Raw genomic sequence first — 24,069 nt, 5'->3', positions numbered from 1 at the left:
AATATTTTTAGGTCACCAGATGTTTACATGGGGTTGCACCAATGCCCGAGATTGCACAAAGAACTCTGCAGTAAACTGTCTTGCTTAGGTTGGATCCAGTAACCTGCCGGTAATTAGCAGTTTGCGGTAGCGTTATCTTCCCACTGATATCTCTCAAGGGTCCGGTTTCGTGACCTGTGGCAAAAGGACTCTGTTGCATAGACATTTAAGAACCTGTGCTCACATTAGTGTTGGGATTTGTGAATTGCAATTACTCACAGGTCTCTGTAGAAGTCTCATTGTGCTTGAGAACTCACTGGGCTCAGTGATGATTTTGCTGTTGCATATTGGTTTCTGCAGCTGGAGCATTAATCGGCTCGGCTTGGTCACGGTTTGCGTTTTGTCATCTGCTGCTTTTCTCTATTAGTTGGGTATAGTAACTCACTGAGCCATTGTGCCAGACCAGTGCCAAAAATCGGGTGTTAATTTGTGGCGGTGTTGGGAAGAATTCTCAGAAATCTGCTAATTCCTCTCTACCTTAGAGACCCCCAGCTCTTTTGCTGGACTTTAGGACTTTAGTGTTTTACCTGGAGAGAGTGAGACCCCTTTCCCACTCTCTCATGTATTTTTCTGTAATTTGAACTCTGTGTATCTTTTGGTTTTTGAAGTCTGACAAACTCCGTAGGCGGCATCTTTTTACATTTTGGCAGACGGCACCTTCAGTGCAGTGACACAGGGAAGTCTTTCAGATTTCCCAAAGGTTTAAATAGCTTCTCTTGGATAAACTACTGTACTGTTTCCAAGAACATTAAAGTGAAATTGACTTTACTTGCATTTGTAACTTTCTAGACCCAGCACACCCTATTTTACAATAGGGTGCTGGATCGGTTACTTGGTATCCCCTTTGGCTAGTTTCTCATGTACATTTTTTTTACCCTTTCTACAATTGAAGGCTGGTGGCAGTGGTTTACTTTTTACTACCATTGTGTGTTTTTACCGCGGGCTGCGTTCGCAGCTGCAGTAAGGCACCCATGGGTGCCCATTTTGTCAAAATGGCCCCGGTCTTCTTATTTTGCCATTTTTTGCCATTTCTTGCTGGAAAGGTCCTTCTTGAGATTTTCTCTGCGTGCCAAACTAGGTTTGGTCCCCTTGTTCGTTCTGTCTTTGGCAGGATTCACGAGTGAAGCCCGCCTCTGGCTCCAGAGTGTCTGGCAGATGCAGGAAGTGAGGGAGGTGCCCAAAACTCCCTGTGCTCAATCACCTTGGTTACAGGAATGCACCCAAAGGGGATTGGCCGGCTGGCTGTCTGGCAAGGACAGCCACCCTGCTGTGTCATTGACAGCTCGGCTGGAATGAATGGGAGAAACCTGCATAAAAGGCGAGGCTTTTTGGCTTGGAAGGCAGAATCGACCACTGGACAAAGGAATCTGAAGAAGAACCTGGAAGAGACGCCTGCTGCAACACCTGGACCGTCGGTTTGCCCGGTGAAGCCCTGCTGCTGTGCTGAAGCTCCGAAATTCACCTCGAATAGAGAAGCCCTGCAAGGACGACTTCTCCCCCTAAAGGGATGGTTCGCCCAAAATGTTTTATTTCAAAAATAGATAGGTAATATTAAAAAAAATCGATTGGCAATTTTTTTTTTTTTCCAAGTCCCTATGTAAAATTTTGAGCAAATCAAGCTCAAAGAAAGCACATGGGGCATCCATTTTGTGAAATGGATGCCCGCCGCTGTGCTCGCTTTGGCTTTTGTGGCACTAATGAAGGAAAAGCCAGCCCGCTGTAGTAAACAAAAGCTACCCCTGGGTGGCTTTTCCTTCATTGGTGCTGTACGCAGAGAACGGGGACCGGAGACTACAGGCAGAAAAGCTGCAGCTGCATCTCGGTAAGTGCTATTTTTTAAATAAAAATAAACACTAGATGCGGGTTTTTTTTCTAAGTTTTCCGGGCTGGAGGAGCCCGGAAAACTTAGAAATAAAACCGCAGCTTTAAAAAAGTTGTATTTATGTTTGCGGTCGCTTTTGAAGCGACCGCAAACATAAATACAACGTTATTGTGTTTGAAAACGCTGCGGTTTTTCTTTCGGCTCGGAGGAGCCTGAGAAACTCAGAAAGAAAAACCGCAGTGTTTTCAAACACAACTGTGTTGTGTTTCTGCCTGCCGTGGCTATCACTTTGGGTCTCCGGGAGAGCACCGGAGACCCAAAGTGAAAGCCAAGGCAGGCAGAAACACAACACGGTTGTGTTTACATGCCACAGTGTTTCTGCCTACAGCTGATTTCCCATTTGGGGCTCTCGGGCTCCCTACGGGGGGCCCGAGAGCCCCAAATGGGAAATACTTAATGCTGCAGTGTTTCTGCCTAAATCTGCTTTCCCATTTGGGGCTCTAGGGCTCCCCGTGGGGAGCCCTAAAGCCCCAAATGGGAAAGCAGATTTAGGCAGAAACACAACGGGGTTGTGTTTGAAAACGCTGCGGTTTTTCTTTCTAAGTTTCTCCGGCTCGGAGGAGCCTGAGAAACTTAAATAAAGAAAAACTGCAGCATTTTCAAACACAATAACGTTGTATTTATGTTTGCGGTCGCTTCAAAAGCGACCACAAACATAAATACAACGTTTTTAAAGCTGCGGTTTTATTTCTAAGTTTTCCGGGCTTCTCCAGCCCGCAAAACGTAGACAAAAACCCACAGCTAGTGCTTATTTTGGGGAAAAAAGCACTTACCGAGATGCAGCTGCAGCTTTTCTGCCTGTAGTCTCCGGTCCGCGTCCTCCGAGTCCCGGCAGCAATGAAGGAAAAGCCACCCAGTGGTAGCTTTTGTTTACTACAGCTGGCTGGCTTTTCCTTCATTAGTGCCGCAAAAGTAAAAGCCAGCACAGGCGGGCATCCGTTTCACAAAATGGATGCGCCCATGTGCTTGCTTTTGCAAATATTGAGCTTGAATTGCTCAAAAATTTACATAGGGACTTGGGAAAAAAAATACCAATTGTTTTATTAAAATACTGCCTATCTATTTTTGAAATAAAACATTTTGGGCGAACCATCCCTTTAAGGTGGTGGGACCAATCCACTCCAAAGTGAACTTGTTTGGACATCCTCTCAGAGCTGACTGTACTTCTGCTGCTGCTGTTGGAACCGAAGTGCCAGGGAGAGGAACACCAAATTGAGTGCATCACTTTTAAGACAGACCCAAGCTTGTGGAAGATCCTCTGGACTCCCAGTAAGCAGGACTGGCCAAGCCTGAGCCACCTCAACAGAGTGCTGGACCCCAGATGCGAGGAAAGTCCAGAGTGGTATCCGAGAGACCGCAGTGGTGCTATTTGCTGAGACACGAGGAGCTGAAACAGAGAAGTGCCGCTGAATTGAAGTTTGTCCTTTGCTGCTGCTGACCGTCCCATTGTAGAGCTGGAGTCCCCAGAAGTCCTCACTCTTGTCCCCACGAGGCACAGGAACAAAAGGATCTACAGAGCTGCACAGGAACAGAAGCCTGCTGGAACCATTTCTTCTAACCAAAGGTACTGTAATGTTTGAGAGGACTTGCTTCTTGTTGGGTAGCCTTGTTACGAGTTGAGACTTGTCTTAGTTGCTCCTGTAGAGTTGCTTGCATCTTCTACACCTTACAAGCCTCCCAGCTTGTGGCCCTACATTGATTCTACTTTTTCTACAAAAACTTGTAAAACATTGTGCTAGACTTTAGACTTTTACTTGCCTGCAAGAAGTGCTTCAGCTCACCTAGACTTTTGCCCAATTGACATTGGCTTATCTGGCTCCCTGAATGACTCTTCTTACCTCTGACATTGTGCTTTACCTTTCCTTCCAGGAAGGGGTTAACTAACTTTGCATTGGGGGTTCAAAAATACTTACCTGCTTCAGAATAATTGTGTGATCTTTTTATTTTATAACCCTTTTCTTTGACATTCATCCCAGTATTGCTCTAAATGCACCAGTGATGTATTAATGTCCACAATGTCCTAGCTATTTAGGGTGTAGGAAGTGTCTGTGTGCCATCCCCAATGGGTATTTATTGATTTAGAGAAACTAAGAGTGTTTATTTTGCATTTTATTTGCGTGTTACTTATATATTGCCCCTTCTGAGGAAGGCTTATTCAAACTGACTGTTGAATAAATTAATAATTGCTTAATCAAGAAACCTTGAGTGCAAGTTTTTATTTGGATACTTGTCACTGTAAATCTCTGTGTAACCACCCGACTGCTCACATTGACCCCTCTTGAGATAAGCCTGGCTGCTCAGCCACACTAGTAACCTGTGTAGTACAGACTTGTACCAAAGGTTGGGTTCCCATTGCCAGGAGGACAAGGTAGTTGTAGTGCACCCAAAGGTACTACACCAAATCTTGCCTAACAGGCGTGGTGAAGCTTTGGATCATGCAGGTTGAGAAGGATGCAAACCTGATTTGGGGATGGGTGGAGAGGTCAGATTGACAGTTTGGTGCGAAAGAGCTTCATTTTACAGTGCAAAAGCCAGTGATTGGTCTTCCAACCCTGTGAAGATCACTTCGGAGGCAAGGGCCTGCGATCCTATCTTTCTAGTACAGTGCAGATAAACACCCTACAAGAATCGTCAGTTTGCCACAAAAAGCAAAGCACTATCGTAGGACTGGAGATTAACGGAAGCACTAGTTAAAGCAATTTAAATATGTTCTGCACCAAATGAGCTTATGCCAATAACACGATAATACTGGTCCTCTTTTCTTCTGTACTCAGTCTGAAATGGTGAAAGTCAATGTGCAAAGTGCTTTAAAAGGTTCAACAATCCAAATAAATCTTATACCACTACAAAATGTGCAATTGGTTTTACCCCCAATAAAGTGTGATTAGGATCTCTATAGCAAGCGATGTCATGCTAGTTTTGTTCATTTGACATAACTACGGTAGGTAGAGTAAACTGTTGTAAAGAACTGCTGTGCTTTATATCGAACTGGATGGAAATCTCTGGAAAACTTCGTGAAACTCATGCAACTGCTATTTTTCCTTTTTGTTTGTACCCTGGTGTGCTGAAGATGCACAGATCTGAAGGGTGACACAAATGATATTGTACAAATTCAGAAGAATACCAAGATGAATCGAGAGCGTCTTCTTTCTTTTTGCACAGAAGGTGTTTATCTCCAGCTATAGAGGAAGGGTGATCGAAACTCCACAAGGGCATGCACCCCTCCCCAAATGGCAAAATAAATAACCTCTGGCCACAGTCCTTCTAATGTTCTTGTCATAGTCATCCCTATTTGAAAACACTTGGGAGGACGGCAAAAGGCCTCTAATACATTCTCTGTATGAAGGGGAGGTTCTTTGGCACACAAAGCTGCGTCCCTGCTGGAAGGGTCTTAATTTCTGTCCCCCTGCAGCCCACAGATCATGCTGAACTCCCAACATGTCCACTTCAGTTCCACAGTCAGCCTTCCTCTGCCATTCCAGACCTTCACTGCCATTGCAAACTAGGCCAGCCGGGACCCCAAGAATCCATGGCACAGATCTCGTCTACCATTGATGACTGTCCCCTTTTATGCTTCACGCAGTCATCCCACTCTCCGTGAGAATGGGGCAGCAGGTGCCGGGCTCCCTCTGGCCAGCCCGGCACAGCAAGGCCTTCGCAGGCAAGAGGCCAAAGTAGAGAACTGCTACAGGTCTCTGCGGCAGGATGATTCCTAGGGCAGAGGTATTCAAGGCGCTCTGCCCTAGAAATCCCCACTACAGGCAAGCCAGGACCCACGCAACTCAGATCTCCAATGAAGTGCGGCCGTTTCCTTTTCCACCTAGGCCAGACCCACACATTTTCATTACATTAGTTTGTAAGGGTTGCTACATTGAAGGAATCCTTTTCACTAGTTTGTATTGTCCACTTTCCCGTACAACTTAATATTAATTTTTGGCATTTCTTTGTAAGATGGTAGGGCAAAAAAACCTTCTCTAGGAGTTAAATGTATTTTGTATCAGGGCTGTGTCTCAAAATTAAGCTTTTGCACACCTGCAATGAGAAGGACGAACATTTTAGTAGAGTTGGGGGCACCCGGCACTTCCGGATAATGTTGTTGTAAAGGGATTGTTCAAATAACTCTGGAACAGTTATTTACAAGATATGGTTTTTAAAAAATGTTTAATTATGCAAAACAATTGTTTTGGCCATTATAGGTTGACCTGTTGTTTCTTTCGGAACTGCAAGTCCTGCATGATATTGCTTCACTGGTGAGTATACTATTCAAGTTATTGTAAGCAAACATTTCTGCTTTCCATTAATAATGTCATACAAGTTGCCTTAATCTGTATGTCGGTTCTTCACCTAGTTGTCCTTTCGTAGTCTGTTATGACCTGAAGAATGATTTTAATACATCAACTAGCTAATTTGTAGTCATGAACGAGTTGTCATAAGTTGCCCAGGTTTGATATTTTCATGACCCTTCTTAGATGTTTAGCATGAAGCTGGTTCTTACTTAATCATACTATGTACATAGCACCCAGGGTAACCTTTGCAGTTAATGTGTGATTTATAAAGTGCACCTTGTGGCATTTGCATAATTTCATTGAGCTCATGATATCTCCACGGATTGCTGATGTAGCTCCAACTTGAGCTTTCATGACCCTAGCTAGCATCTTGGTATTCATTAGCGCAATATGGGCTTCAGCTTTTGTAAATGAACTCAATAGTACTGTCAAATAGGTAACATGAATTTGCATCACTGTACTTGGCATCCATGCATTTACTCAGGTTTTGGTCTTTTTTGGGAAGCAAGCAGTATACGTGTAGGTAAGGCTAAAAGGAGTATGTATGAAGGGCTCGCCCACATTTTTAAAAAAAAAAGTTTATTTTAAACCAAGGCAGGAAAACAAATACAGTTATACATCAATTCAGCATTTCAATCAAATTCTTCCCTCCCTCTCCACCCAAATGTGAGTGCCGGATCGGAGTCTCAGGAATTTGGGTTTTTCCCTCCTACTTTATCCCCCCCCCCCCCTCGGGTATTTCCCCACTGTTTAGGATCCTCCTGGGCTGTTGGGGTTTGTAGGTGAGGGCTGGAAATTTTAGGTCATAGTCAGGAAATGGGCCCCAAATGTTCTGGAAGCGGTTCCCTGCCTTAGCCGCTGTTACCTTTTCTGCGATAAGAATGTCCCATAATTTGACCCACCAGAGGGGCAGGAGGGGGCCTTCCTTGGTTTTCCAGGAACAGGCGATCGCTGTTCTTCCTGCTAGGAGGCATTGGGACAGCAGCTTGGATTTGGCTCCCGACCTTGAATAGATTCCAGGAACCGGGGCACCTAGCAGGATAGGTTTGGGCTCTAGTGGAAGTGCCTTTTCAGTGATTCCCTCAATAGCAGCTAGACATTGCTTCCAGAATTGTTGGGCTTTTGGGCATGTCCACCACATATGGAGGAAGGACCCCGGGTGTTCGCATTGTCTCCAGCATGCCGGGTCAAGAGTCTGGTTCATGTGGTGGAGCCTCGGGGTGGGAGGGAGAGTAGTACCAGCGCAGCAGGATTTTGGAGGCGCACTCCCCGTTAGTGACGCAGGCCGATGAGTGGGCCCGAGTCCATTTATCCACCCAGGTGTGATCCTCTATGGGTTGGCCTAGGTCTGCTTCCCATTGTGCCATGCATTGCGTTTTGGAGGCGAGAAAGTCTCCCTGGAAACGTCTTTATAAAGTGGAGATCTTACCTCGGGTCGGAAGATCCATAAGGGTTAGCTCCAGTGCTGTGGGGGGGGGGGGGGCGCGGTTGCTGCCTGGCGGGTTTGCGGGTGGGAGCACCAATGGCGAAGCTGGAGTGTAAGAGAACCTGTCTTTCTCTTGACGCTGGAAGGCTTCCTTGCATTGTTCGAAGGTGCAAGGTCCCCCCACCCCCCACAAACAGTTGTCCCAGAGACTCCAGGACCCCTGAGATCCCGTTTTTAAAGTTCTGGGGGTTTATTCCAGGTGAGAAGGTTGGGTTATGGAATACTGGTGATGAGGGGCTCAGTCCTCTGGGAATCCCCTTTTCTTTAGCGCTCTGTTCCAAATATCTATGGTGTGCCTAGCAGCCAGCAGTAGTCTCTCCCCTGTCTGCCGCATTGGGGGAGGGATGTGTGGAAGAAAGCATAGGGGGAGGGATAGGCGGGATTGTTCAAGCTGCACCCATCTAGGGCAACCAGAAGATACTTGCCAAGCTTCAGTACATGCTAATTGTGCTGCCATCTGGTATCCCTGCAAGTCGGGTACCCCCAGACCGCCTAGTCTTGCATTACCTTGCATTGTTTTTGGGGGATCCTGGGTTTTTCCCCCCGCAATATAAATTGTAGCATATTCCTCTGGAGGTCCCGGAGGGCCGGCGGTGGAATAGGAACTGGAAGGCATATAGAAATCTGGGGAGGAGATTATTTTGCAGGCGGTAATGCGGCCCATTAGTGAGATTTCTTGGGATTTCCAGTGCTTCAGGTAGTCTTCCAGTTCTTTAAAAAGAGAAGCAACATTTACACGATATACGTCTTTTGGGTTCGCTCGAATTTGGACCCCCAGGTAAGGGATTGCCTTAGCCTTCCACTGAATGGGGCATGGCGGGATCAAAGCTTCTCTCTCGATCAGGGCCAGGCCTATCCGCAGGGCTGTGGACTTGTTAAAGTTAATGGAGAAGCCGGTGGCTCTTCTGTAGTTCTGTCTCAGCAAGGGCGTGTTTCAGTGAGGTACAGGGCTCTGAGATGGTAAGCAAGACGTTGTCTCTGTATAGGGCAGGTTTTTTGTTGTGAGGGGCCAACTTGGAGCCCCTCGATGAGCTTTTTTAGTCTAATTCTTTGGACGAAGGGTTCCATGATCATGGCAAACGGGAGCAGGGATTGTGGGCATCCCTGCCTGGTCCCGCTCGTCAACGGGGCAGAGATAGGTGCCGTTGATCCTCAAGAGTTTTTGGTGATTTGTAATTCGCTAGGACCATGGCTCAGAACTCTGGCCCAAACCAGAAGGCTTCTAGGGTGAGGTTCATAAAAGTCCAGTCCACCTTGTCAAATGCTTTGGTGGCGTCGAGGGCCAGGAGTGCTAGGCCCTGAGTTCCAGGTGGCTGAGTCTACCAGGTCCAGCGTTCTGCAGATGTTGTCGTCTGTGGCTCTATTTCTGATTAACCCGGTGTGATCCGGGTGGATTATGTCCGGCAGGATGTGGGAAATGCGCGTTGCAAGGACCTTGGAGTAGATGTTGGCATCAATGTTCAGCAGGGCAATTGGTCTGTAAGAGGCCGGGTTCCTTGGGTCCCCCCCAGATTTGGGTAGGACGGTAATGGATTCTTGCATGGAGGGGGTTATCGTGCCCATGTCCCTGAAGGAATTAGAGATTCACCAATGGCATCAGTAGTTGGTGCCTGAAAATCCTGTAGAATTTGGTGGAGTATCCGTCGAGTCCGGGGGCTCAGGTTTTAAGAGATTTTATGGCCTCCTCTACTTCTTCACCTGAGATCGGCGCGTCCAGGATGTTTCGGGCTGAGTCCTTCCGCTGGGGGAGGGCGGCTTTCTGCAGGTATTCTGTTTGTTCCTTCAGGTTTCGCGGTGGTGCGGACATTACGTGCGTCAGATGATTAGTTGCCAGCTGTAGTTTCTCCAGTTCTGAATATAGTATCTTGCCCTGTGGGTCTCGTAGTCCAATAATTGTGTTGCTCCTTTTTATTTTGGCAAGTTGTTCACTAGTAATTTGTTCGCTTTATTGTTCTTTACATAATAGAGTTGCTTGGCTTTTGCCAGTAATTGCGCAGTGTGTTCAGCGTAGTAGGGTTTTTTTTTATTTATTTTTTTTCTTCGTGCTGTCCGGATGGCTCGTTGTGTTTTGGGGAACCAGCCCTTTTCCTTATGAGTGTCTTCTGCTTTCCGGAGTTCTTCGAGGGACAGGTGAGTTTGCCGCCTGTTCCTATGGTATGCCACTCCTTGAGCTATTAGTTCTCCCCGAATTTCCGCTTTCATAGCATCCCAGGGAGGTGTCTTCGTTAGGGTTCTCATGATGTTGCTATGGCAACGCTTATCGGCATCTCGTTAAGTATCGGGTCGTACAGTGACCATCTGCGTTGGACTGTGGGGGTTGGGTCATTAATGCAGATTTCGAGGGTTGCCGGGGCATGATCGGATAGAATCCTTGATCCAATGGATACCTCCTTGGTATAAGCGAGCACCTGCGGAGATGTCAAGAGGAGGTCGATTCTTGAGAACGTTTTGTGGACATAAGAGTAAAAGGAAAAATCGGGTCTCTGAGGGATGCAGCACCCGCCACGGGTCTCCCACCTCCAGGGTCCTAAATAGGCGTAGCAATCCGAGGGGCAGAGTGACGTTTCCAGAGGAGGATGGGTGTGATTTGTCCTTTGTGGGGTCTGGGACTCCATTAAAATCAACTCCCATTACTATTTGACCCACTGCAAAGGGAGCCAGCGTGGTGCTTAGAGCTTCATAGAATGCTTCTTGTCCCGTATTTGGGCGTATACCGAAGTGAAGGTATATAGTTGGCCCAGCAGGAGGCATTTCACTACCATGAATCGCCCTTCTGGGCAGAGTTTTGTTTCCAGAATGTGGGGGTTTAACCCCTTCCTAAAGAGAACCGCTGTAACCCCTTTCTAGGTGCCGCCTGAGGCGAAAAGTTGCTTCGGGAATTGTTGCGGACGCAGGCGCCCGAAGTCCGCTGGTAGTAGGTGTTTCCTGAAGCAGGGCCACCACTGCATCTTCCTCTTGGAGCTTTTGTAAGATTGATTTACGTTTTGGCGGGGTTTAAACCCCTTGACATTAAGGGAGATGAATCTTAGGGTGCAGTATTCCTGGGCGAGGCTGCTGTTGGGTTCAGGCGGGGGGAGTGGGTTGGGTATGGATTGAGAGAATTTGAGGCTGTTTACCATCCTGTTCTTGGGATTTTTGCCCATGCCTCCAACGGGTTGGCTGGGTATCAACCAATAGGCGGGGGGGGGGGTCAGCTTTGTAGGTCTGGTGCCACGCCAGGCCAACTGGGCCAGGTAACCGTAGTCAGCCAACATGGCTGAAACTAAGATCAAACTGTGTGTGGTATTCCAAGGACTTGTGGATGGATTGTACCTCGGAAATGGGCAGGAGCCGTGGGGGGGTCAGGGGCCTGCTGTCATGAGCGTGTTGATGGTTCATTTCTTTCTTTGTAGATGGTGTTCTGTCAAGGCGAAAGAGGTCCAGGTTTAAAGGAGGAACACAGCTGCACCGAATAGGATTATAGGCAAGCAGGGGCTGTAGGGTCCATCGTTTAGATTTAGCTTCCTGTCTTCTTGCCCATGTACCATCCTTTAGTGTTAAGTTATCTCTTCCTCCTGTCTCTTGGGACTCTCGTCCATAGAGTCTGCTTCCCTTTTGGAGGGGGCGTAGGGTCTTTGACTGTGGCGGTTTCAGGAGCTATAGGAGAGGAGGTCCCGGGTGAAGTTGGGTGCATGATTTGTTCGGCGTCCTCGAGTTGGCTGATTCTCCTTAAAGTGCCTTTATAGGTGAATTGTAGCGCTGTTGGAAAGAGCCATCTGTAACGGACATGCTGGCTTTGAAGAAAGAGTCAGGGGTCGGAGGGACCTTCTTTTTTGCAGCGTGAGAAGGGAGAAGTCCAGGTAAATTTGGAGGGGTGAGCCCTGGAAGGTCAGCTCGTCCCGGGTGCGACTGATGAGATGGCCCCTTTCGTAGTGAAAAAGTGTACCCTAGTGATAACATCGGGGGGAGGGGAATCCGATTCCACTCCGCGGTGTGGGCGCAACCTGTGGGTGCGATCCAGCAAGAGTTGAGACTTGTCCAGGTGTGGTAGCAAGGACTGAAGGAGGTCCCACAGGTATTCTGTTAGGTTTTGATCTGGAATCGAGGCAGGAATACCCCAAATTCGTAGGTTATTGCGTCAGGCTCGATTCAAGTCTTGTTTGAATTCCAAGATTTCACATTTGTCCTGTAAGGCTCTAATGGAATGTTGGATTTCGCCTAGGGCTGTAGTATGATTTCGGGTTTGATCTTCGACTTCCCCCAATCTTTGCTGTGCTTCTGTCACCCTCTGATCAGTGTGCTCTAGTTTTGTAGAAAGTTTAGTCGTGCAAGACCTAAACTCAGATTTAATATCGGCCATAAAAGCCAGTAGGTCGCTTCTGGTTGCGAGGGTCCCCTTGTCTTCGTGGTCATCTGTGGTGCAGAGTTGGCGGGGTGGGTGGGGCTCCTGTTTCTTCCCCTTGTCCGCCGATAGCGGCATTGTGGCTATGTCCGTGTTCTTATTAGACTTGGATTGCTTGTCCATGATGTCTTGACTCATGAAGTGGGAGGTTTGGAGACTCCTTAAGAGGGTAAGGTAGATTAGTGGGAATTCGTGAAGATTCAGTCGGCCACCAGTGCAGCCCCGTGGTCCGAGGGGGTACTGGAATTGCTAGAGAGGGGGAAGGGCCCCACATCCACGAGTTGTTGGTTAGGCTTGATAGCCCGCTCGGGCCAGCTGGGAGGAGAGGGGAGTTGAAGAGTGGGCCGGTGCGCTCCAGGAGATGCTTAAGTGATGAGGAGGAAGGGAGAGCCCGAATTCAGCTAAGGCTGTAGGGAGACTTGGGTTGGAGTGAGGCTGCTAGGCTTCCCAGAGGCTGTTTGTGTGCAGTGGTTATGTTGTGTGCAGTGGTTATGTTCAGCCTAGTGAGGGGCTCGGCCCTGGTCAAATCAGTAACACTGCTTTGTGTTACGCTGGTCCTCAGGGTTTCCTGGCTAAAGTCCAGATTGTGGTCCACCAGGACACTTGTTGCAAGTTTGCCTCAGGTTGAGTGCACCCACGGGTGTATGGGTGAGTGGAGGTCCCCACCAGAACAGACAAGACGAGAGGGGTCCAGAAGCTGGTGAGTCCCTTGATGGTAGAGAGGAGGAGGGGAGCAGATCGCCACCCACGCCCCCACCCGCAGCAGAGCCTGATCCCTCTGAGGGGTTTAGGGGGGGGGGGGAAGCAGTCCGGGCGGGCTCAGTGGGGAGCAGGCGTAATGCTTTAGAGGTGGCTGCTGGAGGGGACCACCTACCGCTGACTGGGCGTTCGCCAAGGCTGGAGCGTATCCTCTCTTCCCTCTCCAGGCGTGATCAGGGCCCTCTCAGAGACCCCAGGTCTGAGGCTGTTGACTGGATATGGCAGCGCGCCTTGGAGAGTGTGGCTGCAGACTTCCCAATAGGATCCCAGGTTCTGCCGTTGGAGTTATCCGGCGTGGAGGCCGCGGGGGAGCCGCGGGCTAGTCCGGACTTTGCTTGGCCCTCCTGGGGGCTATAGTCTCCGAAGACGCATCGGTGGAGGGGGGCACGGGCGCAGGCAGAGGGTCACCGCAGGGAGGTCCCCCCCCCCCTCTGGCCCTCCTCATCAGGTGCTCGCCGAGGCAGGATCCTTGGGGTCAGGTAGCGATGGATGCATCTGGGTGCATTGTAGCACAGAGGGGCCACAGGCTCCCTCACTCCTCTCCCCGGCACATGCCGTATTCGGGTGTGAAGTGCAGCAGGCATCCCACGGAGGCCATCAGGAGAGCGACCGTATCATTGGCGCTCCAGGCCACGCCCCCGGCTTGCTCACATTTCATATTAATGAAGCAAATACACTGATGCAAGTGCAGCCACAGATAGATAGATAGACAGACATAGATGTAAGTGCAAAGACAGACAAGTAGCCACTAATCTGTACTTTAAAACCATACCTCAAGGTGTAACATTTTAATATAGCTTCCGGCCCATTTGCTCCTGCTATAAATGATTTCTGCCTGTCCCTCTATCGTAAGGCTTGTTCTGGTCTTGCATCATAACGCCAGTTTAAATACATGGTAATAATTAAAAAATTTAGAATGGTGGGGGGCGCTGTTGCACAGCTAAGAAATGGCTGCCTGAATGTGAAGCTCCGTCCTGGGCCACATCCTGAACAAATATATATATCCTTTTTGATGCCACCTTTCATCACAGGAAGAAGAAAAGTACGTGCCTAAAGGCTTGGAGCTGGGGGCTGTCCCACTTTGAACAACACTTGATGTAAAACAGCCGAGAAATTTGCATCTCAAAGAACACCTGCAGAGACAGAGCAATCTGCCTGTGACATCAGAGAAGTGAGGCACTCTGTTGGGGGAGAGAGCGAGGCTACTGAGGCCGCAGCGCGGGAGGAGCGAACTACAGCACATTGGGCCGCAAATCGGGATACACCCTCTCCCTGCATCCCCATGCCACGGAGCTGACACCAGCTGGGTTGCGGGAGATCAGTGTCGTGGAGCGGGCCTTCTATCCATTGGTGACCTGTGCACTGATACTCCCGCCCCCCCCCCCCCTCTCCCCTCTCCCCGTGGGGAATCCAGACCACGTACGAGGTGCAGGGTCTGCTTTACCTCCATGGAGGACTGCTGTACGAGAAACGGATTGCCCAGATCCAGCTGAGGGACCGCAGTAGCAGACCCTGCTGCCAGAGTGTGGGAGCTCACTGACCGCAGGCTGGGCATGCAGAGACACCGCCGCAGACACCCTTTGGGTGGGAGACACGCGAGGAGGCTCCCTGTGGAACTGCAGCTACGGTAAATTAACAGCTTCCACTCGACCCTATTGCCGGGTACTGAGCCACTCTGTGCCTTACTTCTAGCGTGGTACCGCCATATTAAAAAACAACTCCCGCCGCGGGGGGTGCGCAATAAGCCCTGAGACCCGCGAGAGGGATAACGAAAACACTGCAAGTCTTGCCCTTCACGGAAAAGCCGGTATGACCAAACCCTAATATCCTTAGTAAACATTTGGCCCTTGGAGGATAGTAATTTTGCCGAGCCTGGTAGCGCTGCTGAAACAACCCTGACATATACCAGTGCCTTTTGAGCAGATGAGCAACAGACCCACATGGATTTTATCCCGGACCCGCTTCGAACAATTGTTATAATAACTACAGAACGGCACGCGGGAGGTGGTGGCACTTGGGCATTGCACAGACTCGGAAGGCCCTGGCACTTTCCCCGAACTTGGCGACAAATCCACAACGGGCCTCATCTTAGAACATCACTGGGTGAGAAACCAGTGAGCTCGCTTAGACCACACCCACAACCTGAGGTTGTCGCAATTAATAGCCAAACAAGACAGAGAAGCGGGAGAACTTGCGCTTGGGTTTGTGAATTCAAAGGAGAGGTCTATCTACGTGGGAGACTACAATCCATCCTATCGCCTGCAGGATGAGGCAAATAAAGCACTTGTTAGGGGTGGTGGTGGGGTCATTCTACATGGGCTGATGGGACAGAAATACTGCAACAATCACTGAATACATATGCCACTGGCTAGCAAATCTCCTTTGTCCTATATACCTGCTGTGCCCTGGGGACTGTCCGCAATTGCCCCCGAGTACACCAGTATTGTTGCAGATATATCCAGATCGCACCCACACAGCATAATCCGGGCTTGTAAGGAACACTGTTCTTTTGCAGACGGATACAATTCGCTCCGGCTCTCCCAGCAACCACCTCGATATAAAACATGTGCAGGGTGCATTGGAAACGAAAGACAGGGCGCAAAATAAAACCACCCTACTGCTCTCGCACTTGTGAGATGACTGGCGAGGTAATATCCGCTGAGTGAAGCGAACGGCTGAACTTTTGCACAACCACAGATTTGGTAGCGAGGGCGAAAGCAAACAAAATAAAAACAAATAAGTGATGTAGTCTATGTTGAGAACATTGCCACTGCAGAACCAGGAGAGAGTATTTGCCTACCATCTACAGTTGTGAGGAAGAGACTGGACTGACGGATAGAAAGCTCCCTAACCTGTGCTATCTCCTCTGTGTAATTACTGTCCACGCCGGACGAACCACAGTGGCCCAGCCTTTGTGTAATCCTTCAACAATGACAAACGATGGAGGTGGCAAGAAAAAAGGGCCTATGGATTTCTTCACAAACTCCCAGACCCCAGTGGCAACTATGGCGGCATCCCAGGCTGGCGGTGTCCCATCAACCGGGAATCCCGGAGAAGACCACCTATTAGCAACTGTCCAGACAGGCTTTCTATCTGTGAATGTCAAACTGGATGTCATAGTGGCTACTATCGGGTTGCTCAAGGCAAAGCTGCAGAAAGAGTGCTTGCATAACAGAAGCCAGAATAAGCCTGACCGAAGATGAGGTAGATCAGCATGACTGCGAAATATCGCATTTAAAGGGAGAACTGTCCAAGATACGCTGCAAGTGCAAAGATTTAGCATCAAGGTCCAGGAGGAACAATGTTTAAATCGTCGAAGTTCCAGAATTCGCATGCAAGGACCAAACAGAAATCTTTGTGGAAGCACTTCTAACTAACTGACTAACATTAAGACTAGAGAGCGTCGCCTACTGCAACAGCTACTAGTGTCAACAGCGGCAGCCACCTATGGCTACCCTACCCCCAAGCACTCCCTCTTAATGAGCCTACAAAGTGGAGAAAAACGAAAGATAAATCTGCATGCTTTCTCTAAATAACCCGCCATGCTTGCTCATAAGTGCCTTGCATCCCCAATGTCCTGCTATCCAGAATTGATGCCAAAATCCACGCCTGCCTTACCTGCCTATGACAATGCCTTGCACCCTAGCTTGATAAACTGCCTATGGTGGCTATTGCCCATTAATTGCCTGCTGTATTGAGCCAATAATGGCTATAGTCTACACCAAAGTACATGAACCTAGACTTAATACACAGTGAAAGTATTAACACATTTTGGTCTGTAGCCTAAATAGGATCTGGAATGTATACTTCCTGGACACTGCATTTTTAGCCGTTACTGTGAATTCTGAATCTAGGTGAACCCTTACTGCCTACTCGTTGTTGCACACTGCATTTTTAGCCGCTACTGTGAATTTTGAATTTAGGTGAATCCCTTACTGCCTACTTGTTGTTGCACACTGCATCTTTAGCCGCTACTGTTAATTTTGAATCTGGGCGAACTCTACTACTACAATAGCACCCACCTGTATTGCACCGCGCACTTTAGCATCTACTGTGACCGCTAACGCCAGCTGAACCTATTGTTGAAATTGCACCAACCACCTGCACGCTGCCTCTCTAAGACTGCATAGACCTGAACTAGGCGCTGCCCTCCTAATGACTTCACTGCCAACCTTAACTAACTGATCACTTTAATACGGTACTTACTGCTTACCAGTAACCTGACTACCATGAGTAAAAACACCATTACCCAGACTACCCTATTCATGATTGGACTCTTCACTATCATGGCCTCTGCTACCCTAAACTCAAGCCCACCTATAGACAGAAATATGAGACTCGGAGCAAGGCTACCTTGCATCTATGAGTCTAAAAGAAACAACATGAATAATACCTCAGGACCCCTCTCTACCCACGACTATTGGGCTAAGTGTGTACAGGCAACCAAATTAGACACCCCAATCCTGGCACCTGCTTCCCAACCACACACAAAGAAGTAGCCGAGTCAAAATAAACACCTAATCAAACCATCAAATAATCCTAACCGTAAGAGTACCCTTACATTAACTGGGTCACTTAACGCCAGATCTATGGTAGCCCATGCCACTGAAATCTCCGACATTCTAAGTAACGACAACCTGGACCTACTTGCCATAAGAGAGACCTGGCTCCATGAGGCGGCAGGACCGACCTTGATGCTAGCTGTACCTGATAGGTCTATCGGTTCTGAGGAACTGGTAGCTAAGGCGAAAGGCGGTGGCCTAGCCATCATCTCTAAAACTACCTTGCCTATTAGGCTTGCCACCTCACCTCCTTGCTCATCCTGCGAAATACTCACAGCCAAACTGCTGCTATCTAACAACCGTACGCTGACTATCCTCCTGATTTACAGGCCCCCAGGGCCATTAGGATCATTTGAAGATGACCTTATTAGCCTCTTAGCAAACAACACGAAAAAGCACTTGCAAACTTTGTTGATGGGCGACTTCAACATCAGCCTTAATGACCCAGACAATAAGCACGCCCGCTCAATAACAGCACTACTCAATGACTACGGGCTTACCCAAAAAGTCCTCTCACCCACCCATACCAAAGGGAGAACCCTCGGCTGGGTATCTGAACTTAACTGTAACGTTGCCATCACCGACATCATCCCACAACCTTGGACGGACCATTATTTAATTAATTTCACTGCCACACTCTATCTTCTCAGTCCCAAAACTATCAGTATGATACCCCCCCTCCCGACTAGAAGTAAAAAAGATATTATTGTTGAAAAACTCATCCCGCTCCTCCTCCCTGCCATCAAGGATATGGAGAATAACACCGATCCAGACACCTTAGTGAACACCTTCAACAAAGCTATGACCACGGCACTAGACACCATCGCACCAACTAAACTGCGTAAAGGCAAACAAGAGGCACATTTGAATTCCTGGTTCACACCCCAATTTAATGAGCTAAGAAAGCAGAAAAGAAAGCTTCAAACTATCTGGCGCAACTCGCCTACTGACAATAATAAAACCAAATTAGCCCACTTATCCAAACACTACAAGAAAGAAATCATCAACACAAAAAAAAAAATCTATTCGACAACAGAATTACTGAAAATCAAACACGAAGGAACTCTTCTCCATCCTTCGGGAAATGGAATCCCCTCTACAACCAACTGACACTGTCCTAAAGGACAAGATATGGTGTACTAACATACAAAACGCCCTATTGAATAAAATCTCCACCCTCCAACTCAAAATAACGAAGAAAAAAGACTCTCTGCCCCTCTCCGAGCAACAAATACCACCTCCCACTGAGCACAATACCATTCAGCCCTTCAGATTCAAAACCATATCAATTATTGATAGTGAAAAGGTCATTCTTTCTCTGATACCCTCTAATTGCAAGGGCGACAGCTGTCCAGCGCAAATAATAAAGGATGCAGCCATAGATCTAGCCCAGTTTATTTCAAAGCTCATAAACTCATCCTTTAAATCAAACACTGTAGCCACCAACTTAAAAGAATCATGGGTCCTCCCCTTAATCAAAAAACAAACTCTCGATCCCGCCATTCCCACGAACCATAGACCTATCACTACTGTACCATTCCTACTCAAAATTGACAGAGTAGCATACTTACAAATACAAGATTACTTGGAAGCTAATCATCTGTTAGGATCTCGGCAATCGGGATTCCGCCCCCTCCATGGTACCGAAACTGCCTTGCTAGACCTGAAGACAAAAATTGAGGAGCTAAAGGATAGTGGCAAAACAGCCCTGCTACTGCTATTGAACTTTTCAGCAGCCTTTGACTTGGTGGACCAGGCAGTCCTATGCAGCCACCTTAGGCTCGCTGCCAACTTCACAGGAGAAGCTATAGTCTGGGTCCAATCCTTTCTAGCCAACCGAACTATGAGAGTTTTCTCTACCTCCACCTGCGCTGACCCTATCCAAATAACATGCGGAGTCCCACAAGGATCTTGCGTCTCGCCCACCATGTATAACATCTTCACCAAGCCATTATTCGACAAGTTGGACAGACTGGGCGTCACCTACACTAACTATGCAGATGACACCCAGATCCTCATACCCCGTTCGGGCAACTATGAAGTGGACCTGGCCTTGGTGAATAATATATACATCTTCATTCAGGCCTCTGCCTGAATGACGATAAAACTGAGATACTCCTCCTCGGATCTGACCTGAACCTAAAAAAACGAACCCCAAATTACGCATCCTTTAACATTAACAGCAATATCATTAGTTATGCCCGAGGTAAAAACACTAGGATTCTATTTGGACTCTTCTCTCACACTGAAGAAGCAAGTCAATTCTCTCCTCCTCAACAGTGTACACTCGTAAACTAATCCGTGCTGCCAGACCATTCCTCTCCAGCTCTAGTTGTACTACCCTAGCCAGTGCTCTTATGTCTAGACTAGGCTATTGCAACGCCGTGTACTCGGGAGCCAATAAGTATGTCACTGACAAACTCCAAAGATTGCAAAATAACGCCTTGAGAGCAGCGTTGAACATCCCTTACAGAGAACATATCACTAAATTCGAGAAAGCGGCCCACTGGCTGAAAATAAAGGACAAAATCCTTCTCAAAACCATTTCTATTACCTCCAAATGTCTAAACAACTTAGCACCCCCCTACTTATCTTAATAAATTTCCAGGAAATCCACATCCTAACCGTTGAGATCGACTAACACATTCCTGCTCGAAACACCCAGATTTAAACTCACTACAGCCGGAGGAACTAGCTTCCCAGTCAAAGCTGCACAATCATGGAATTCACTCCCAGTAGACCTCCGACGTCCCCTACCCTACCCCAGATTTAGAATCAATGCTCTCAAATGGCTTTGCTCTAATGACTAACCACCCTACCTGACAATACTGTACGCAACAGTATTACTGCGACCTACCTATCATGTACCTGATCTCCCATCACAGTATGTAATTCACACAATATTCCCCTGTATCCACCAATGACAATGTTTGTACCTTAACCCACTGTATTATACACTGTACTCACATGTATGTACCAGCCTGCGACAGGCACTGTAACTAAGCTTCGTGACTTCTTGTACTGCTGTGCCCAGCTGCCCAAGGGCTTGGAGCGCATTATCAAATTAATAAACAAACACTCCTGAAGTCCGTTTTCCACGGCTTCGTTTTCTGATCAGTTCTTAGAGGAAAGAGCCCATTGCACCCTGGCCCGACACCCAAACTGGGGGCCCCTCCTCGTACCGTTATAGCCAAGCTGTTGAATTACATAGACATGATCCTTAGAATGTCCAGAGACTTGGGAACATTGAGTTACGAGGAGAGCAACATTCACATATATCCTGATTTTGCTGCGGGTGTGCATGCCCAGACGAGGTCCTATGATCTGGTTAAGAGGCAGCTCCGTCTGCGCCGAATCCCATACGCATTGATCTTCCCTGCTAAATTGCGGATCCAACACAGGGACAGGGCACACTTCTTTGAAAACCCCACTGGAGCTATGAACTATGTTCAATCCTCTATTTCACGTCCACCCCGAGACCGCAATATGGACCAAAACAGAAGCCCAATACCTAATTTCGACAGGAGAGACCCTGCAGACTGAGTTATGTACATTGCCGTATTCTTTATGCTTATTGAAAGGGGGAATAAATGGTTGGCACCAATACAAGTGTGTTAGAGTTGCCCGGACAGTGGCGGTTGTGGCTGACATGATTGCTGCAGCATACGCACTCTGGGAAAGTTCCAAGAGTTATGGGGGGGGGGGCATCATCTAGTTGGGGTTGATGGTGCAGGTGGTGGGAGGGGCTATTTGTTATACTGTTAATAATTGAACATGCATCGGAAGACGACAGTTTATTATGGCCACTTGGGAACGGGGGCTCAGACAGCTCCATTAGAAAGGCTGTTGGCAAGGAGTGGGGGTGGGAAGTGAGGGTGTGGAGAACAGGGGGGGGGTGGGAAAGAAACATTGTGAAAACGATGGTCATGTTACGAAGACCGGCATGGAACACAATTGCATACACACTGCAATTGGTAGACAAGGTCAATGTAAATTGATACTAAAGGTCCCATAGGCAGAGGGCTACATATCAAGCTGCTGACCTGGAATGTCCGAGGTCTCAACAATCCGGGTAAGGCTAAGAAAATCTGTACATGTGTGTCAAGGCACGGTCCACAGATGCTGATGTTGCAGGAAATGCATGCTCTTCAGAAAGTGAATGCTGCTTTTGCCACTAACTGGCGTCCACTGCAGTATTATACAGAATACGCTACACAGGCTAGGGGTGTCCTTACACTTATCCATCCCTCATTGGGTTTCTGTTTCACGAAGAGCAAGGTTGACCCTCTAGGACGATATGTACTGGTATGGGCGGAGATAGCTGGACACCCCATTGTATTGGTGAATACCTATGGACCCAATCTTGATAAACCAGAATTTTACCAGAAAATTGTGGACATACTTATCCCACTAGATGAGACCCGTTTACTCCTATAATCAATTCAGTCCCATATTGCACTAGTTACCTTGTTGCCCAGATTTCAAGTAGGGTTCCGGAAGAACATGGGATGTCCTCTTAATGCCACTATAATTGGCCATTTGTACCAACATACTAAACATTCTAAAACCGGGCTCATCTATATGGCTGTACTTGACCTTACCGCAGCTTTTGACTCTCTAATTAGAGCTTTGTTGTGGGATAAAATGCTAAAGTATGGCTTTCCTGTGGATCTGGTTGCTATCACTGTGTCACTCCACCAGGGGACCAACTGTAGAATACGGCTGTCCAAAGATGGGGCCATTACTGAGTTGATACCTACTGACATTGGGTTTATACAGGGCTGCAATTTGGCGGCGGTCCTGTTTAACTTATATTTGTTGGACCTCGATGTGGGGTGGGATGAGGCAATTATCTTTCCGGTTAAACTAGGTGGTCTATTGTTAAATTGGTTAATCTTTGCAGATGATTTACTATTCTTTGACCGTACTCCGTTTGGTCTTCAGACTAAGCTGGATTTATTCTATACTTCTGCTGCTCACAATAACCTACAAATTAATCCAACAAAGTCCTTCATTATGTCACTTGTGGAAGGAAAGAGGAAGTGATTAAAGTTTACTTGGTGCCTAAATGGTACTCCTATTCCACAGACTCTTTCAATGTGCTACTTCGGCTATAATATTGCCAGTACATATTCAGTAGTTGCATGGAAGGAACTTCTGAATAAAAAAGCTAAGGCATTTGCCTCACAGATGAGGGTCATCTACCGAAGATTTGGAAAATCCTCCCTACTTCCCAATTTGCAGTTCTATTTATTAAATATAGAACCTATTTTATTATACTCCTTGGACATCTGCTTATGTGACATGGAGGAGTTTTTAGATGTTATTCAGGGGAGAATGTGGCAAATAGTGCTGGGGTTGGCTTTATCTACTCCTAACATGCTTATTTGTCACGAGCTAGGGCTATTACCTCTGTCTGCTAAATGGCATTGGCGTCTTCTCTCTAGCTATGGAAAAATGTTAGTGCCACCAAAAGCGTCCCTCTACAAGGACCTGGTGGTTATGATCAAAGACGGGAGTCCTCCATCATTTCTGAAATTCAGAAATAAAATGGATGCGATTTTGCATGCAGCAATGATCTCTAAGGAAGAATTGGTTATGGGTCTCCCATCCTGTACACTCAAATGTCAGCGTTACTATTGGTGTCTTTTAGTAGACAGAATAAGTAACAGTAAATCATATTACGAATATGCCAAATTTATCCGCCAATGGGGTCAGCGGGTAAGATATCTAGAGATCTTCCCCTGTAATAAAGCGAGAAAAGCCTATATGTGATTTCGATTGAATCAAATACAAACCAACGAAAAATTACAGCACTGGAATCGAGCTAAAGATAGGTTAAACTTGGGTCGATGTAGATTCCGTAATTCCTTGAATGAGCTTGGAACGCTGAAACATTTAACTGTTTACTGTCCTTTCTTTGAGGCTGATAGGATGTTATTCCTTGGTGTATACCTGTTTACTGCCTCTGGCTTGAGCAGAGAGGGTCTGTGGGAAAGGTGCATGTCGGGAGAGTCAATCCTACTCCTTAGTTTAACGAAATGTAGTGCTAGAATTGAAGAAAAATTGTTAATAGAGGGAACAATGTATTATGGATCTGACCAGAATGATCGGGGCTAGTTATTTGTATGACAACCTTTTCATTCCTTGAATTTAATTATGCTTAATGTCAATTTGATGATTGTATCTTAGTATTATATGTATCAAATGATATATTTTTAATTGATTTGAAATCAATGTACCCTATGAGATCTATTGAATATTATCTGTTTTTCTCGTTTTTTTCTTTAGATTGCTTATTGTTGATTTAATTTTGTAATGTTAATTGTATTGAAATTTCTTTTTATGTAATTCATTAATGGCGGATCTGTCAGCACTCAATCAGTGCCCTTCGAGACCTTTTAAGGTCTGGATCAGGGGTATCCTTATGGCCAAAACCACTGGATCACTTATAAATATTAGAAAATAACTAGGTCAAATTGAATCTCAGCTCAGAGACCATGAAAATAAATATAGTACAACGCATAAAGAGGAGACTCCAGCACACATTCATGAGCTGTTGAGTGAATTCCACAAATTGGCAGATCGGGAGCTGCTGTATGTGGCCACCCCAGTAAGAGCTTGCAGATATGGTGAAGGGGATAAAGCTGGCAGGTCATTGGCTAACTTATTGA

The 24,069-nt window shown here is 47.2% G+C and overlaps 1 protein-coding gene across 1 annotated transcript in view; it reads left to right on the top strand.

The window, feature by feature from the left end:
- The window catches only part of ATP6AP2 (ATPase H+ transporting accessory protein 2), a 252,460-nt gene that overhangs the window by 173,639 nt on the left and 54,752 nt on the right, over positions 1 to 24,069 (top strand). The window contains exon 6 of the mRNA XM_069636540.1: positions 6,118 to 6,171. Within this exon, the coding sequence (XP_069492641.1) occupies positions 6,118 to 6,171 (54 nt within the window). The remainder of the gene's footprint in view (positions 1 to 6,117; positions 6,172 to 24,069) is intronic.

This window comes from Ambystoma mexicanum, chromosome 7p, assembly GCF_040938575.1.
Source record: "Ambystoma mexicanum isolate Mex_15411 chromosome 7p, UKY_AmexF1_1, whole genome shotgun sequence".
In the NCBI taxonomy this organism is placed as follows: Eukaryota; Metazoa; Chordata; class Amphibia; order Caudata; family Ambystomatidae; genus Ambystoma; species Ambystoma mexicanum.
The sequence above is the reverse complement of the archived record's forward strand: the minus strand, read 5'-3'. Positions and strand labels throughout refer to the sequence as shown.